General features: G+C 37.7%; 1 protein-coding gene across 1 annotated transcript in view; it reads right to left on the bottom strand.

Annotated features, from left to right (window-relative positions):
• Positions 1–525: 525 nt before the first annotated feature.
• The window catches only part of LOC105469964 (COPI coat complex subunit beta 2), a 33,977-nt gene continuing 15,172 nt past the window's right edge, over positions 526–19,330 (bottom strand). Inside the window, exons 7-22 of the mRNA XM_011721612.3 lie at positions 18,944–19,043; positions 18,123–18,265; positions 17,671–17,870; positions 16,278–16,388; positions 14,021–14,109; positions 13,828–13,934; positions 12,713–12,856; positions 11,601–11,731; positions 11,173–11,380; positions 5,007–5,117; positions 3,684–3,898; positions 1,901–1,993; positions 1,629–1,809; positions 1,370–1,438; positions 1,140–1,211; positions 526–898 (exon numbers count right to left, since the gene is read on the bottom strand). Of these exons, the coding sequence (XP_011719914.1) occupies positions 803–898; positions 1,140–1,211; positions 1,370–1,438; positions 1,629–1,809; positions 1,901–1,993; positions 3,684–3,898; positions 5,007–5,117; positions 11,173–11,380; positions 11,601–11,731; positions 12,713–12,856; positions 13,828–13,934; positions 14,021–14,109; positions 16,278–16,388; positions 17,671–17,870; positions 18,123–18,265; positions 18,944–19,043 (2,070 nt within the window). The 3' untranslated portion in view covers positions 526–802. The remainder of the gene's footprint in view (positions 899–1,139; positions 1,212–1,369; positions 1,439–1,628; positions 1,810–1,900; positions 1,994–3,683; positions 3,899–5,006; positions 5,118–11,172; positions 11,381–11,600; positions 11,732–12,712; positions 12,857–13,827; positions 13,935–14,020; positions 14,110–16,277; positions 16,389–17,670; positions 17,871–18,122; positions 18,266–18,943; positions 19,044–19,330) is intronic.

The raw sequence follows: 19,330 nt of genomic DNA on the forward strand, positions 1-19,330 counted from the left end.
TCTGTTAATATTGAGCTAAACGTTAAAAAATGGCCAGATTAAAAGGTATCAATTTGCAGTTCTCCCTACAAAGCAAAAATTACTACCCTACTCACTTTCCTAGGCTACAAGGATATTTGAGTGCCCGGTTATGAATTTTTTGAATCATGTTAGATGAGTGTACAGTTAAAAAGTTGTTTTTTTGTGTGTGTTACCAAATAGGGTAGATGGTAATTTGGACAGACCCCAGCTTAATGAGGTCAGAGGAACAGAGGTTTCACATCCTGACTCCAGAAATGGGTAGCTGCTAGATAAAATTGGGGCAAGACTTGTGGAATGATGCAATGAGGTCAAGAAAAAGGGTTTAGAGAATTACAGCATGGATATTCAGCTCTAAGAAAAATGTGATTGACAGCATTTGAAAATGCAGATTTAGTTATGCAAATAAAAGAGAGTGGGGCTGATCCCTAGGCAAGGTGTAGTTGCGGCTCAGCCTTCTAAAACTAGAAGCCTATTTTCATTACTGAGAAAGGAAACAAAAGTATCTTCCATTAATTCAAAAGGTTTTATGAGATACGGTCTAATAGTATGAAAAAAATCAAAGCCCATGTCTGTTTTAGTTAACAAGGAAAACACAGTGATTTAAATGCTGCACATAAACTCTTCTTAAGATGATGTGGGCATTATGCTCCCAGTGGTCCACAGTATTTACATATAAAAATGTAAGAAATGTCTCATAGTCCAAAGCACTGTGGTCAGGGTAGCAATCAATACCTATATATAATAATGATCTGTTTAGTCAGGTAAATGGAAAGCATTACAGTCAGTCATCCAAAATATCTTCATCCAGATTGATATCTGTTGTGTCAATATCTTCTAATTCCAAATTATCCAAATCTACTTCTAGTTCGAGTAAACTCTGCAAACAAAAGAGGGTAATTAAGTTTTACAGTACTGTTAAAGGAAAGTTATCCGTGGGTTCATGATCCAAAGTGGGAACTAAAATTTTCTTAATAGTCAAGAAAAGCATCTTCCCATTTCAAAGCCCCTGCTCTGAAACTTGATTCTGTCACTTAAACCACAGAGGCCTATGTATTCTCCAAATATTGATGGGGAGGAGGATGGGGTAGAGGGAGGTTTGAGTATGATGTCTGACCTACCTTTTCTTCCTTGTTGGCTGTGTGGGAGGCCACAATAACTGGAGTAGGAGAAGCAGGTTTCCCATCAAGTTCCTGAAACCCCAAGTGAAGATATATGTGAAGACAAGGGAATTTACTCAGGAATTTAAAGTTTTCCCCCAAGAGAAGGATGATCAGAATTAGGAAGTGGGAGATGATGTTTAAAAGTGAACCATCTCAGCCAAATTTATCACATGAAGTCCTCTGCTGACCTGTTGAGCTGTAGATCTTGAGGGCTGAAAGCCTTTTGCCTCTTCCATGACGTTTCTCTCTTCATTTGGCTATCGGAGAATAAAGCAATGATGAAATGAGATATTTTGAAATCATAATTTATCTATGAACTTGGCCTAAATCCCAGATATCAGCTCTTAATTTTAAAAAAACTATTTACTGCAGTTCAAAATCTGAAGTCATGAATGTACTTCCACCCTGTAGTTACAATAAATGAAGCTTGACATCCTGGCCACTCACCGTGACAAGTGGGTACTGTTTGGCTGGCCACAGATCAGCATGTGTTTCCTTCACCCATTCTTCCACAACAAAGGCTTCTTTTAATCCAGGGAATAGGTTTTCATACTCTGTTGGATCAGCAAGGGATTCTGCTGCTTTCTGATTGACTTTTGAGAGATTCTCTCTCCAGAGTTTCACTACCCTATTATAGACATCATGGAACCGAACAGAGACTAAGTAAGTCTGCTCTCTTTTTATTGGAAACATTTCTTCCTAAAATTAAAAGTCTGTACCTTGAAACCTGACTCGGTAAGTAAGTTCGGGCCAGGAAGGCAGCTTCTGGCAGCCGTCCAGTTCTAATCAAGAGCTCTAGGCAGGCATCAACCCTAAACATTAAAAAGGAAAGTTACTGTTACCAAGAATAAACACTATAATAATGGCACTTAACATAAAGAAAGGAAATTTAGTGTTGCAAAGCCAAAAATCTCCCCAATTTTCACGCATACATCTATGTCACGTGTCTTTTAATGGTTGTTACATAACACACTCCAAGGGTATGAGGGATAAGACAGCTTTCCTGACTACTTTGAATCTACTTAATTTTAATAATTCCTAAGAACCTAAAGGGGCTTTTCAAGAGGAGTTAAGGCAGGTTAGATTAGCAAATATTAAAGGCATAAGGATATATGCCAGCAGAAATTCAGTTCAAGACAAATATGTAGGGTAGTGTCTCCAACACGGGAAGGGCCAGACAAGCCAGTGGTGCCCAGCAGAATACCAAAGTCTTATTTTTTCTATTTTAATTTCATTTTTTTTCTGTGCAAGTTTTATGAAGTGGACAATGTGTTTCAGAATTCAGAACTTTTTGGATTTTCGAAAGGTGATACTGTATGTATACTATGTATTACCTCATATCCTCAGCATGAAAAAGCCACAAACAGTACTTATGCAGGAATGTTAAATGCAATAAAAATGTACCAAGTTGGTATAAAAGCAACTAAAAATAGGAAAACAGAGTTCAGCTCAGGTCTTGCCATCAAAACAGTTATAAAAAACTGTTTTCAGAATATTTTTGGATTTTTGAATTATGGATAAGGAATAGTGGGGTCTATTCTTACAGGCATACAAATTCATAAATACATTCACATACATACAATGGGGTACACATTCAAAGTTCCATGGCGAAGTATGGGATTGTAAACAAATAATCAGTATGTAGGGGAAGGTTAAAGAATATTTTCAGGCCAGGTGCGGTGGCTCACACCTATAATCCCAGCACTTTGGAAGGACAAGGCAGGCAGATCACCTGAGGTCAGGAGTTTGAGACCAGCCTGCTTAACATGGTGAGACCCCGTCTCTATTAAAAATCCAAGCCGGGTGTGGTGGCACATGCTTGTAATCCCAGCTACTTGGGAGGCTGAGGCAGGAGAAGGGCTTGAACCAGGGAGACAAAGGCTGCAATTAGCCGAGATCATGCCACTGCACTCCAGCCTGGGCAACAGAGTGAGACTCCATCTCAAAAAAAAAAAAAAAAAGAAAAGAATACTTTTGTTTTTTATTTCATAATACTGCCAACTAATGTCCAAATAATTTGGTTTATGCTAACTCAGACTTAAAAATACGAGACATCTTCATGCTTTATAGTGTGCTCAAATCTAAAAGTAGCTGGCATACTTATCCCCTTTTGTTCTTGCCATAAATGGATCAAAATTATCCAATTTGGGTAAAATCACCTGCCCTTCAGGTACCTACTACAGCAGCTCAATAGCCTGCTGCAATCATAAAATAAAATGCTTCCACCATTAACTGGCAGGACTGTTGAGAAAGGTGTTTAACGTTTCTCCCACTTGAGCCTCCCTGAACAGCTTATTTAGCTCAAACATTTAGATCAGATGTGCTAAACGCATCTCTTGCTGAAGGTGAGTGCCACCAAGGCAGCACTGTCCTGCTCTGACTGCCCGGTCTATTCAACACCATTTAGCCATTCATCAGTTCTCTCTAGGGCTCATTCTTCACATGCCTCTCCAAAAACCATCCTTGGTGTAGAATTAATTAATCTTTTAAATTAATACTCACTTGCCCTGTAAAAAGTAGCTCATGAATGCCACATTATTTTTGCCATCTCTCTCCGCACCCTCTGCTAGCTTGTTCACCATATTAGCATTTCCAGAGGCAGTGGCCAAAAGCAGCAGGCCCCCATAATCCTGTGCATGGTGCAGGCACTCCTGGGCTAGGCCAAACTGACATTTACTAATGGCAAGTTCAGCAAGTTGTTTCCACTTCTGTTCTGACTGTAAGAAAAGAGTTTCCAAGTTAAAATATCTTTAGAAATAAGCATTTACATTTCCAACATTATTCTGTTAACTGTGTGGACAATGGAAGATACTTACATAGAGAGAGAGCTGTGCTTAAGTTGGCTCTATCAAAATAAGAATGGCTAAAATGTACAATTCAGGAAACGGAAATTATTCACATATACAAAATGAATTTAAATCAGTTTTAATGATGTGTGAATAATTATAATCAACCCATTATATTTTATCTTATAATTACACAGGAAAAGTAAAACCATCTCACTGGAGTTTTAAGGTAATTAGACTGCAATTATTTTAACAGGTGATTTAATACTGCTTTTTTGAAAGCATACAGAACTGTTTATGTCTTTAAATATTCCACAATAATATTATGTCTCACTTGTAGCTTTTCAAAACTCAAAATGCTGCATGTTTAGATGATCTTAACATAGCTAAAATTTATTTTGCACATCCGAAATTAATTTACCAATAAATGCTAGTCTTAAACCACAATTGGGAGCCTCAATATACAAAGATCTATAAAAATATCATTACAAAAATGGTATTAACATTTCTCCCACTTGAGCCTCCCTGAACAGCTCATTTAGCTCAAACATTTAGACCAGATGTGCTAAGAGCATCTGCTGCTCAAGGTGAGTGCCACCAAGGCAGCACTGTCCTTCTCTGACTGCCTGCTCTATTCAATACCAAAAGACAAACGGGTTGGGCTGTCTTTCAAAACCCTTTTCAAAACCAACGTATTTTTAGCTAGTTTCAGACTCTGGCAAATGACTGCTATGTCTGTACTCTTAGGCTTTCCAGACTAGTTTACATACTGTTTTACATCTTACCTTGCAAAATATATCTCACTTAAGATATGAAAACAATTTTTCTTAAACAGAGTGCTAAGAATATCTCCAATGTAATCAATTTATGCAAAGTTTAACATAATACATCTTTTAAAAATATCAGAGACAATAACTTCACCAAAATGAGCCACTAATTTGCATTTGGGAAAACTTTAATAACAAAACATTATACCAAACACATAGAAGTACCTACTGACTTTTCCATCAGTTATGAAAGATCATGAATTAGTACATACCTCTGCTTCCACTGCTAACTGGTATGCAATTTTTAACTCTCCAAGTTGAAGAGCAAGCTCAAAACGATGCTCAGGATCTGTGGATACTGTAAGAGCTTGCTGCTTGAAGCCCTAAACAGATTTTTAAAAATTACATACATATGTCATTTATGCATACAAAAATGTATATATGTTTTATATATATACACACACACATACACAGTGTACACACATTCACAGAGAAAATCATTTCTCTCTCAAACTAGAAACCCCACTATTTAATGAGAAGATGGAATAATTAAGGAGCCATTAAAGTAACTGGTAAGAACAAACCTGGCAGATAAAATAGTCAGTGACAGAATTCTTACTGTTTATTAGGATAATGGAAGCTTGCTAATGCTAAACTCAAGTAACTAGTAAAACTGGAAATGTAAATATAAACAGATATGTCAAAAAGAAAGGAATTTTGCAAAGTTGGGACTGAACAAGAATCATTTCAAAAGAAGAAAACTAGCCGCAGCAGTGTAAACTTAGCTGTTGGTAATCTACTCAACTAGGATGGGAAGTAGAGATCATCTAGTCCAATCCCTCATTTTGCACATAAGACTATTAGCAGTAAATGGGCAAAGAAAAGGGAGTCAAATATAAAACCTTCCAACTTTCTATCATCTGTAGGTCATAGCAAACATCGTGTATTCAGGTGCAGTCACCAATCAGGTGTCATTACCTATTCCTTTATTGTTGGTCTCAAGTCCAGTTTATCAGCAAGTATCCAAAAGACAGGAAGTCTAAAATTTCCTTCCCATGCTCCATTAAGGCATTAAGAACAAGCTTTTAAACCAGGGGTCTCCCAACCAACCGGTCTGTGGCCTGTTAGGAATCGGGCCGCATAGCAGGGGGTAAGCAGTGGGTGGGTGAGTGAGCGAGCATTACCACCTAAACTCTGCCTCCTGTCAGATCTGTGATGGCATTAGATTCTCATAGGAGCGTAAACCCTGTTGTGAAGTGTGCATGTGGTAGGTCTATTCCGTGCTCCTTATGAGACTCTAATGCCTGGTGATCTGAGATGGAACAGTTTGATCCTGAAATGCACCCCCTCCTGTCTGTGGAAAAATTGTCTGTCTGCCACGAAACCGGTCCCTGGTGCCAAAAAGGTTGGGGACCACTGTTGTAAATCAACTATTGTAATTATTAAATTAGCCTCTCCTTCAAGACAAACAGTACTGATGGGGTCATTTTTCGCTCTAGGGACGTAATGTGTTAGACTGAAAACTCGGATAGTTTACCTCTTCACCAGACTAAGAGGGAATGCTCAGTTACTGGAGAGTCAAGATTGAGAAGCTGGACAGCTTTAGGGTTCTGTCTGGCTATATCTTCAGGGTGGCTTTATCATCAAGTTTGAAATGTTTTAACTTAGCTTATGCAGGCTGCCACCCCGCCCCCATCCATCCATGAATACGATGTAAATAAGGCATTCTAAATAACCGGAGTTACTTTTCTTCACTAGCATTGATATAGATAACATAAAACCCAAAAGTGGAGGATGGAAGATCTCTGGAACTAGTCAGATACAGCCAAGGGCAAAACAGATGAAATAAGGCAGACTAAATATATATACTTTTGTTTTCTGCTAATTCCCTACTACTAATAAAATCACACTAAAAGGATTTTTTTTTTTTTAAGGCACGAACTCCCAACACACAGAAAGGGAGAGGAAACTAACAAAAGTTTGGAAGCTGGAAAGCTGGTGGAGGAATATAAACATTCTGTTAAAACAGCAGAGAAAACAAATCCTAAATCAGGAGTGAGAACAGCATAGAAACAATGTGATTTACACCCAATATGTCTCATGAATGGTAGTGCTAAAAACAAACAAATTGCCCTAAAAGCATTTAGAAACTCTAGATCTGCTCCCCTCTCCCACCTCTTGACAAAGAAGACAGGTTTATTCTTTGGAGAGGGCAAACTAAAGAGTCTCCAGACTAGGAGATTCCAAGCGTACTTGGAGGAAGAAGTACGGAGTATCAAAGGAAAACAGGAGATTATGAAAATGGATACAGAGACTCAATGAAATATTAAATACTGAGACTCCAAGGTATCTTCTCTTGAGACCCCAGAATGATGGTGATTGGGGAGCTTTTCACTAAAATCTACTGAGCCCACGGGAAAAGACTTCAAAATACTAAAATGTCAACTCCATGAAGGCTACATGTCAGCAGAAACAGTGCCTAGTACATTGTTAAATTCGTTACATAAATGGAAAATCATCAAAAATTCATTAGCTAAAGATACTGACATTGAGACTCCCTAATCAAATGGGCCAACCACACCAGATACTGTGAAGTCCAAACCCAATATGCCCCACCCACAAATTCAGACCTTCTGATCATCTGTTTCTTGTACCTTCACTCTTAAGTGAGGGCCCAAGGACATCAGATACTTGAGGAAAATCGCTAACAGGAAAGATGGAGATCAAAATGAAGCAATAAAAGGAACTTGAAGGAAGCATACCATATAGGGGGAAGAGAAAACTTCAAAATCTAAAAAAAAAAATATTCATATCTGTAGAAGGATAAGAGAAACTTTTATCTATAAACAATAAGATTTTAAAAGAGAATAGGAAAATCAGTGCAGGACATACAACATTAACCATTCCAGAAAGACAGAATACAGAAAACAAAGGAAGGAAATCACCATAGAATGATTCATGAAAATCTTTCAGAAATGTAGGACATAAGTTTCCCATTAAAAAAGCTCATCTAATAACTGGCAGGATTAATGAAAATGGATTCCTACCAAGGCCTACCATGATTATAACATTTCAGTACAACAGAGACGACATTCAGAAAGTTTCCACAGAGAAAAACCAGGTCATGTACTAAGAATGAGGAATAAAAACGGCTTTAGACTTAAACAATAACTACAAGGCAATGGAACAATGCCTTCAAAATTCTGAGAGAAAATTACCTCCAACAATTCTATACCAGTTAAATGGTCGAATATGTTTTAGGGTAGAACAATGGCACTTTCAGATATTCAAAGTCACAAAACAATTTATCTCCCATTAACAACCCTTTTCTCAGGAAACTGCTGAAGGGCGTGCTCTCCCAAAATGAGGGAGCAAAGCAGGAAAGGAGATAGGGGTATAAGAAACAATGGATCCAACAGGACAGAAGCAAAGGAAGCCCCAACATGATAGTGAAGGGAAATGCATGATGAGAGCAGGAAAACCAGTGCAGTCTGAAGGAGACTAAGCAAACTGAAAGGAGATCTTCGGGAACTCTGGAGAACCAGCAAAGTCCAGGTAGAACTAATCACAGGTACACAGAAAATTAAGCAAAGGGGGAAAAGAGACAATTATAGACTCCAGGGAAAACAAACAATTGCAGGAAAGGAAAGCTAGATAATATGCTACATGGTTAACCTGTGCGCAGTGATTGCACAGCCATAATAATGTAAACGTTTGAGTAGTGATCAATCAAAATTAGAACTGTTCTGAGAGATGAAGGATAGGAAAGTGGCGTGTATGTGGTAGACGCAGGGGAATGAAAGAAGGCGAAATCCTCATCTTCTACAGAGGGGGAAGTCACAAGAAATGCCTAAAGCTAAGAAATGAAGAAACTGCTATACTGCATGAAGATACAGAAATAAATACCAAAAGAATTAGATAAAATAAAGTACCTCTAGGGAGCAGGAAGCAAAAAGGAGGGAGGGCTGCTTTTTTCTTAAACTTTGCAAAACTTATTTTATGCTTTGCACATATGTGATTTTGCTTAAAAAACACTACATAAGAAAAAGTCAGGTCATGGTACATTTTATATTATATGTATTTTAATCACAATTTTTTTAAAAAGCAGATGGGGTAAAGAGAAAAATGTAGTGTAGAATTGAAAATATCAGGAGACTGGAAAAGAGGCACAGAAGAGGAAGACTGGTATGTTCTTCCATTTGTTTGTGTCCTCTTTTATTTCACTGAGCAGTGGTTTGTAGTTCTCCTTGAAGAGGTCCTTTACATCCCTTGTAAGTTGGATTCCTAGGTATTTTATTCTCTTTGAAGCAATTGTGAATGGAAGTTCATTCATGATTCAGCTCTCTGTTTGTCTGTTACTGGTGTATAAGAATGCTTGTGATTTTTGCACATTAATTTTGTATCCTGAGACTTTGCTGAAGTTGCTTATCAGCTTAAGGAGATTTTGGGCTGAGACCATGGGGTTTTCTAAATATACAATCATGTCATCTGCAAAGAGGGACAATTTGACTTCTTCTTTTCCTAACTGAATACCCTAATCAATATCGTGAAAATGGCCATACTGCCCAAGGTAATTTATAGATTCAATGCCATCCCCATCCAGCTACCAATGACTTTCTTCACAGAATTGGAAAAAACTGCTTTAAAGTTCATATGGAACCAAAAAAGAGCCCGCATCTCCAAGACAATCCTAAGTCAAAAGAACAAAGCTGGAGGCATCATGCTACCTGACTTCAAACTATACTACAAGGCTACAGTAAGCAAAACAGCATGGTACTGGTACCAAAACAGAGATATAGACCAATGGAACAGAACAGAGTCCTCAGAAATAATACCACACATCTACAGCCATCTGATCTTTGACAAATCTGAGAGAAACAAGAAATGGGGAAAGGATTCCCTATTTAATAAATGGTGCTGGGAAAATTGGCTAGCCATAAGTAGAAAGCTGAAACTGGATCCTTTCCTTACTCCTTATACGAAAATTAATTCAAGATGGATTAGAGACTTAAATGTTAGACCTAATACCATAAAAACCCTAGAGGAAAACCTAGGTAGTACCATTCAGGACATAGGCATGGGCAAAGACTTCATGTCTAAAACACCAAAAGCAACGGCAGCAAAAGCCAAAATTGACAAATGGGATCTAATTAAACTAAAGAGCTTCTGCACAACAAAAGAAACTACCATCAGAGTGAACAGGCAACCTACGGAATGGGGGAAAATTTTTGCAATCTACTCATCTGACAAAGGGCTAATATCCAGAACCTACAAAGAACTCAAACAAATTTACAAGAAAAAAACAAACAACCCCATCAAAAAGTGGGCAAAGGATATGAACAGACATTTCTCAAAAGAAGACATTCATACAGCCAACAGACACATGAAAAAATGCTCATCATCACTGGCCATCAGAGAAATGCAAATCAAAACCACAATGAGATACCATCTCACACCAGTTAGAATGGCGATCATTAAAAAGTCAGGAAACAACAGGTGCTGGAGAGGATGTGGAGAAATAGGAACACTTTTACACTGTTGGTGGGACTGTAAACTAGTTCAACCATTATGGAAAACAGTATGGCGATTCCTCAAGGATCTAGAACTAGATGTACCATATGACCCAGCCATCCCATTACTGGGTATATACCCAAAGGATTATAAATCATGCTGCTATAAAGACACATGCACACATCTGTTTATTGCGGCACTATTCACAATAGCAAAGACTTGGAATCAACCCAAATGTCCATCAGTGACAGACTGGATTAAGAAAATGTGGCACATATACACCATGGAATACTATGCAGCCATCAAAAAGGATGAGTTTGTGTCCTTTGTAGGGACATGGATGCAGCTGGAAACCATCATTCTTAGCAAACTATCACAAGAACAGAAAACCAAACACCGCATGTTCTCACTCATAGGTGGGAACTGAACAATGAGATCACCTGGACTCGGGAAGGGGAACATCACACACCGGGGCCTATCATGGGGAGGGGGGAAGGGGGAGGGGGGAGGGATTGCATTGGGAGTTATACCTGATGTAAATGACGAGTTGATGGGTGCTGATGAGTTGATGGGTGCAGCACACCAACATGGCACAAGTATACATAGGTAACAAACCTGCACGTTATGCACATGTACCCTAGAACTTAAAGTATAATAATAATAATAATAATAATAATAATAATAATAAAAAGAGAAAGACTGATAAATCACCTCTAACATTTAAAGGGGGCACTGAGAAAGCAGAAGGAAGCGTATAAGAAGGGTGCATCATATGCTGTAACAAGTGCCTTAAACTCACAGGAGAAATTCTATTGCCACAGAAATCAGTTGGCAATTAAGAAATAAAGTTTTTCAACTCCATACTAATTTGCTTTCAAATTGCTAGTTTTAAAAAACAAAAAGAAAACACAAAACAAAACCTCTTACCTGTTTTTCCAAAAAGTGTGCAACTCTGGTCCTCTGTTCTTTTGGAATGGTAGGAAGGACCTTATCAGCCATGCTAAAGTCCCTCCGCATGACGGCTGTCTGGTATTCCAGGACTGAAACCAGCAGGGAATAGCTAACGATGTTCAATTCTTTATCCCCTAGATAAAGCCTGTTGTCTTTAGGAATGTAGCCTAGGAGATACATCGTCCTATAAAAGACACAGAAACCAAGTTAGAAATTCAAATCTGCAATTACACAAACACACGCCCCGCCAACCTGCCTCTTGCTCAAAACCTTACCATCTGATTGATACATTTTTGGTTAACAATAGGCAACCTACTAAAACTATACCACTGAAAAATCAGCCTATCAAGCCAACAACAGATTTTGCTAAAATTTAGGACAAATGCGAAATGATACGCAGGTACCTGTCCAAGTGGGCAATGGTGACTATTTCTCCTCCAACATAATAATTTAATCTGTTCACAGAACTTGTGTAAATGAAGCAATCGCCTACCCAAAGCCCCGTTTTCACAATTTCCTGAATCTCACCAAGAACCTGCAGAAAGAAAATAAAGACTATTACTTTATCCAACATCAGAAATCTCTCAATAAAAAGCTGAATATATTTGAGGGTGATATGGTAGAATAAGGAGTGCAAAGTAAAATCCTTCCTATTTCCAGAAAGAAAAATTTTCCTTGGAATTTTTTTTGAGATGGAGTCTCTGTTAACCAGGCTAGAGTACAGTGGTGTAACCTCTGCTCACTGCCAACCTCCGCCTCCCGGATTCAAGTGATTCTCCTGCCTCAGCCTCCCAAGTAGCTGGGATTACAGGTGCCTGCCACCATGCCTGGCTAATTTTTATGTTTTTCGCAGAGACGGGGTTTCACCATGCCAAGTTAAGGTCAGGTCTTAAGCTCCTGACCTCAAGTGATCTGCCCACCTTGGCCTCCCAAAGTGCTGGGATTATAGGTGTGAGCCACTGCAACTGGCTGGAATTTCTTTCCTCATTTAAGAACAGATTCCTACTCAATATAACCCTTAGGCTCAAAACAGAAAAAAAAAAAAAAAAAAAAAACAGATTCCTAGATTAGTATTTGTAATGTGAAATCTCATTGTTGGGCCAAAACCATGATATAAAAGAACACTGATCTAAACTTAGACCCTTCATAACTTGAAAATGAAATATTAAGTATTTCACAAAATCTAGGATATTTGCATAATGAATGATTTACCATTTGGGAGCTCATTTAAATCACTGACTAAATAGTCTTAGGACCAAAACGACTACAATTTCTTTACTGAAAGATATCAAAGTAAGTCTAAAGAATTCCTAAAATCAAAGCACAAATTTCTTTTAAACGTATTTTCAAAGTTTGATCTATGAGTCAAGATTTTAATTTTCACATTTCACCAGAAATCCTTAAATGCTGTCTCCTCAAACCTAATTTATAACGAAATGTTAAAATCAGTAAAGTCTGTTGTAAGAATATAAATCATTTAAATACAAAGCTAAAAGCGATGTGCTGATCCAATTACCTCAAAGGCATCTTCAATGCCATCTTCAGTAACTCCCTCATGTGTTTCCTGTGCAGCCAAGACTTTTTCTGACAGATACTTAAGGATAAAAAATGATTCCTCAGTAGCAATACAGACTAGCTCTCCAGAGTCAGACCAGAAAATCTGCAACACAACAAAATCATAGACAACTGATTTGGATTTCTGAGTGGATATGACAAACTGCACATACTTGATTTCTTACAACATTTATCTTCTTATATCAAGATAATAAGTATTCACTTAACAATTTTATGTGGCATTATTTGGGAGGGTGGCCAGGGCAGGGCTATTCTATTTAGCCTAGCAATAGAAAGTCCAAAGTGAGACAGGAAAGGAGAGCTGTCAGTAAACACTGAATGTGCTACATAGAGGACCAGTAGCCTGTTCCCTATTGCTCTAGAACAGTGTTTATCACTTTTTCTTTTTTTTTCATTTTCACCCACCCTCCCTAGAAGTCTTTCTGGACATTTTTCTAATCACCTCCCCCAATGAAATGTTAATACCACACACATACACATACACATACATATATAATGCATACACATATGTATAGCTATGCTTTATTCATAAAGAGTAAGCCCCCCCAAGCCAATTTTTACACCCATTGAGAATGCACACTCTAGAACCAGACCCCAGAAAAGCTGGTTTGTTTCCACAGATAATCTCTTGATAGTGAAAACTGTCAAAGCAGCGGGCAGTTCTAAAGGTAAACACTTTGTCACTGGAGATGGTCACCTCAAGTTCAAGCAGCTATCATCAAAACATATGAAAAGGTTTTCTGAACTACGTGGAAGAAGGCATTTCCAAGTCAAGAATTCTCTGACTTCTTGTTGTCAAAGCATGCTTTTTCCTCTGTCAAAATGGCACTGCCACTTACCTCCAATTGCTCAGAAAATCAGGACTGTCGTACCCTAATGAGGCCGTAGACAATGTGTATTTTAAAAAGTTATTTAAATTCTAAGTGCTGTTTTATATTTTAAATGGCTTTTGATAATGGAAGAGGGACAGCAGGGTACAAGACACTTTTTGGCCTTAGGGACCCAGAACTCATCACAAAAATAAATATTCCAAAAACAACAACAGGGGAAACTCACATGTTTGGGCTGAATTTCAATTCTTCGTATGAGTTCTGTATTGTCCCAGTCATAGAAAGCTAAGCCATTTACAGATCTGACTCCCAATAAGAAGCCGCCATAGATACCTAAAGGGAACATAAAAAGAGTTTTGCTTAGGCATTTTGGAGCCATTACAAAGAATTTAAAAATGTAATACGTAGACCACACTCACTTTCTGCTCCAAAATCTGGTTTAAATGATTTTTTTTCCTTAAAGTTCTTAAATATCTTTACAACACTGTTGCTCTCTCTTATTGCATACCTGGGAGAAAAAAGGGAAGGCAAACATAACATGTTATATACTACATCATAATTCCACCAAATGTTGGAAATATCTTCAAATATTTTTCAGTAATTATGCAAAAATATAAAATAAATATTTGAAGATTCTCTGATGTACGTTTTCCTAAGACATCAGAGAACTCCTTACAGTTGGACAAATGATGAAAGGGTTTTTTACTGTATATGACATGAATTACTAGGGCTTACAAACCACTTTAGTAAATAAAAATGACCCAAATGTCTGTAATAGGTGAATGCTTAAACAAATTACAGTATATTCATATAATGGAATAATACTCTGCAAATAAACCAATTACTGATCCAGGCAAGAATATGGATGAATCTCAAAAAACATTATACTGAACAAAAGATGCTAGACACAAGAGTACATACCATATGATTCCATTTATATGAAACTCTAAAGACAACTCTAATCTATATAGAGACAAGAGGCTCTCATCAGTATTTTCTTGGGCCTGGGGAATGGGTGGGTAGGGGGTGTGGACAGACTGTTAATGGAGACAAGGGGATTTTGTGGGGATGATAGAAATGTTCTATAATTTGATTGTGTTACTGGTTACAGATTACATACGTTTGCCCAAATCTACTGACAAGAACAATAGTCCTCCCTTATCCACGGGGGATACGTTCTAAGCCCCAGTGGATGCCTGAAACCTCAGATAGTACTGAATCCTATATACACTATGTTTTTTCCTAAATGTAAGGTGGATAGCATATACAATGTGGATAGATATGCTAGGCAAAGGGATGATTCACATCCCAGGTGGCATGGCTCAAGATTCCATCATGCAACTCAGAACACTGGGCAATTTAAAACTTATGAGTTGTTTATTTCTGGACTTTTCCACTTAATATTTTTGGAACACAGTTGACTGTGGGTAACTAAAACTGCAGGAAGGGAAACCACAGATGGGGGGACTGCTGTATAACTAAATGATACATTCTGTCTTCTGTAAATCATACCTCAATAAAGGTGATTTAAATAATAAAAACTGTGACAAATGGCTCATTAGTCAGCAATGATCAGCAACAACAGATTATATTCAGGCCTCTGCCTTGAAAAAAGTGGCTGTGGCTATCACTGGATATTTGAGATTGTGTGAGGAAGTGATGTGATGAGGGCTTTGCTCAGGACAGGAAAGATGCTGAGCAAGGCCTTGGCTGGATAAAGCTGAAAAAAGGGAACTATCAAAATAGAGGAAGAGGTATGCTGAGAGAGGGCAATTCATCAACTATAATTTTGCCTAAGATAACATAGTACCTTTGAATACACAGAACTATATGTATATAAGTGTATTTAGGAAATTTATGAAAAGATCAGAACAATTCCATACCTCTCAATAAATCTTACTGTTGTCAACATTTAAAAAAATGTATCTTATTATGCAGTGCTGAGCTTAAGTTACCCCACTATTGGGGGCAAGATGCAACATAAAATGTGAGGCAAACAAAACTAAAAAAAACTGTGAAGATGTAATTCACTTGTGTGGTCTGAAAACACTAAACCCCTAATGTTTATTACATGCATTAAACAGGAATGAAAAAGGAACCAGAGCCAATGACTAGTAAAAAAGTCAGAGTTAAATGATCTTTCCTGCTTTTAATGAGAACATTTTATGAACATTCTGAATTCAGACAGAAATTTGTTAAGAATGGGCAGCGGGTACTATCACAGAAAATAAGTTTTAAAAAAGATTTCATAAATTTCTCATCAAAATGATCAAATCACAACATCATCCCCAAGTAGCTCACAAAGGCCAGTAGCACCAGGACACTACATCATAGGGAGGGCACGCCAAGGCCTGCCAAAGCAGACATGAGGGTCTACTGTGCCTTAAGCCCATAAAGCACCAGGTCCTGCCATGGGCTCCACCAAAGAAATGGGTGCTGGGTCCCCAGTTAAATGGGATTATTTTATCAGTTTGAGTGAGCCAGCTCAACACAGAACAAAGAAAGGACAAAGACAGCTCACGCTATACAGTTGCCTCTGACTCTAACGGACAGCTCTGGTGAGAACTGTTTTTTAACACGGAGAAGCGCAGCCCACATCAAGCCTTGAGAGTCCTCAAGCAGCACACAACACATCTGCAATCACGGCAAGCTGGCTATCACGCAGCCAAAACTTACTCTGAAGAATCGTGGGCCCATGCAAACTCCTGAGCAGATCCAAAGCTCTTGTTTCTCAATGCCATTGCTGTGTAGATGATATACTCCCCATCACCACACACCACCACAAACCTAGAAATCACAGAAGCCAGGGAGGGAAGTACAAAGGACCAAAGACATGTAGAAGTTAAGAAACAATAATTCTTGTTATGGTAAAAGAATTCTAATAACAAATGTTAAAAAAATTCTAGCCAACAAATTAAAAAGGAAATTATGAATATAGCATTACTGCTGAAATGTTATTGGAATGGCCTTCTCATAAAGGCAACTGGAGACAGGAAGGTGAGAATGGCTGGAGATGCAAAGGAGGAGGATTCCAATTATTCAACCAGTATTTGTTGAGCACCAAGATGCATAGCACTTTGCTCATGACATTTATACCACAGGAAGGCACTGTATTATTACAAAGACTATCTTCATTTTAAAGCTGATCACTCAAATGAATAAAAATATCTCACTTCAGTTTTTAAAGACAGAGGATATTTTAACATTTAAATACTGAGAAAAAGAGAATGCTGCATAGTCAACTAAAATTTTCCCAATGGACATAAAACAACTATCTTTAAAGTTATTTATAACACTTTAAAGGCTGGTATCAAAAGACTGGCAAAGGCAAAACTTGTGGCCAAGAATGTTCTATGATATTAAGGGAAATGCGCATAATGCATTCTTAACCTTCATAAGACAATTACGTTACAAATAATTATGGATACAATTTATTGAACTAGGTAGCATACTTGGTTTATATCTTTTGTCTTTTTCAATATTCAGCATAACATTATAAGATGCCCAGACCTGCTGTAAAATATTTTTAAAGCTCCACAGATTTAGACTTCACTGTGCTAGAAACTCCTCTCTCACAAGATGTTTGGTGACTTATAAATCTTAAGGGAGAAATTAAACTGACAGTTCAAATTACAAATAAGAAACAGAATTATTACCAATCCCAAAACTTTTTCAAAAGATATCTGAGAGTCAAGTTTTCTTCTTAAGAGCAGTGAGTCAGCAAGCATTTAGAGAGGGTACCTCCTAAGTCTCAGCATAAGACATACTCCTTGCCCTCAAAGGAGCACATAAGAACACAAACTCAATGCATGTGAAATAACAGTAAACAGTACTATTTAACTATTCAGAATTGTGTGGTATAGAACAAGGCCAGAGGGGAAACATGCTCCATCTTTTGTGCCAACTTTATCAAGTGGCATGGCTGCCTGCAGCTGTATTGAGGACTATGAGGCCAGAGCAAAAGCACACTGAGGAATGATTAGAGATGCCAACCAAGAGTAGACTGTGGATCTGCAAACCTGTTCTAACATACACAGAAGCTGAGAGACAAATTTTGATGATGGCTTACCGCCCATTAGGATTGTGCTGAATAGTCTGAGGGTATATTTCACAACTGCCCATATCCTTTACTGCCAGTGGCAATCTTTCTCCATCTTTAATTTCAGCATCTCCCATTGCTTTTAGGTTGGCCTGCTGGACTTCTGAATGCTTGGCCCAAATTATCTTTCCATTGGCATCCATGGACATGGCAGGTTCCTCCCGACCAAGCTGAAAGAAAGACAAATAACTTTCAACAATGAAAAGGAAAATAAATAAAAGCACAACAAAATAGATTATTTTTTCACCTAACAGAGAGCTCCATTTCCTTTCTTCCACTTTAAATCTTCATTGCTTAATGTCTAGTGCTTAATGAAAGAAGTGCCAGTTTTACAAAACTGGTGACTTGGAAGATGACGGTACTAAAATACAAAGAAAATGGTTTTGCCTATGTCCACCTACTGAGAGGGATAGTATAATTACCTTAACAATGATGCTCCCTTCATCATAGCCCAAAGCGACATTGTTTGACCCTCTTAGACTGGCCACGCACCATACTCTCTCCATTCCATAATTCAGTGTGCTCTCAAGCCGGTAGGTGCTTGAATGCCAAATACGTACTGTTCCTAAAAAGAACAATGTAAATATTCCCTTTTGATACAAACATCCGATGATAAACTGTCAGGTGAAAGAGAGCCATAGAAGTCTTTCTATTAAAATAGATAACACTTCGTGGCAGCTTAATGACCAATTTTTTGATCTACTGTCTTTAAATGATTTTTAAAAGCAACATAAACATAACAGATAACGTATAAGAAACAAAAACTAAGAATTATGATTTTAAACATGAAATAATAACAGGATTTCCTGGGTAGAGTGTTTCCTCTGTGCCAGATGCTGTCTATGCATGATTTCTTCTCACTATAATCCTATGAAGCAGATATATGTGTTTCCATTTCATAATCTGCCCAAACCACACATTCATAACATAACAGAGCCTGATTTTGAATCCAGGTTTGTTTGACTCCAAAGCACATGCTTTTTCAGTTTTTCTTCAGGACATCTGATGGTCCTCTTAAGTGACAGAATCAAAATACATGAGAATGATGATGATGATGATGATGATGATGATGATGATGATGAAACTAATGCCCCTTTACTCTTTTATAGCTTAAGTCTGGTACTTTACTAAAAATATCAAAATCCTTGGAAACCTCCAATTATAATGCAGAGACATTACTTGCTTTAAATGCCCACTAAGTAGTAGTTACCAGCACAGGAATAAACATACCCTTCTAACTTACCATCTTCTGAACCTGTGATAATGATTGGCAACTCAGGATGAAAGCTGGCACAAGACACATTTTGGGCATGTCCTTCCAGTGTCTGTACACATGTTTTATTCTGTAATTAAGACATAGAAAACATTTTTTATTAGTGAAAAACATGTAACCAGTCCACCCTTAATTTTCTCAATGTACACATACATTATAAATGATAGTAGTCATGACAATCTAAATAATATCCAATACAGAAGTTTTTGAAATAGGATGATCTTGTTGTATATATGAATATTTTATCTAATTACTTTGTAAAATAAATGTAAATGTAACTATCATATTTAAAGAAGCGGAAAAAACCCAAGAAGGCTTTCGTATGAATATTATTTTCCCAAATTCTCGGGGTAATAG

The sequence above is a fragment of the Macaca nemestrina genome, chromosome 2 (genome assembly GCF_043159975.1).
Source record: "Macaca nemestrina isolate mMacNem1 chromosome 2, mMacNem.hap1, whole genome shotgun sequence".
In the NCBI taxonomy this organism is placed as follows: Eukaryota; Metazoa; Chordata; class Mammalia; order Primates; family Cercopithecidae; genus Macaca; species Macaca nemestrina.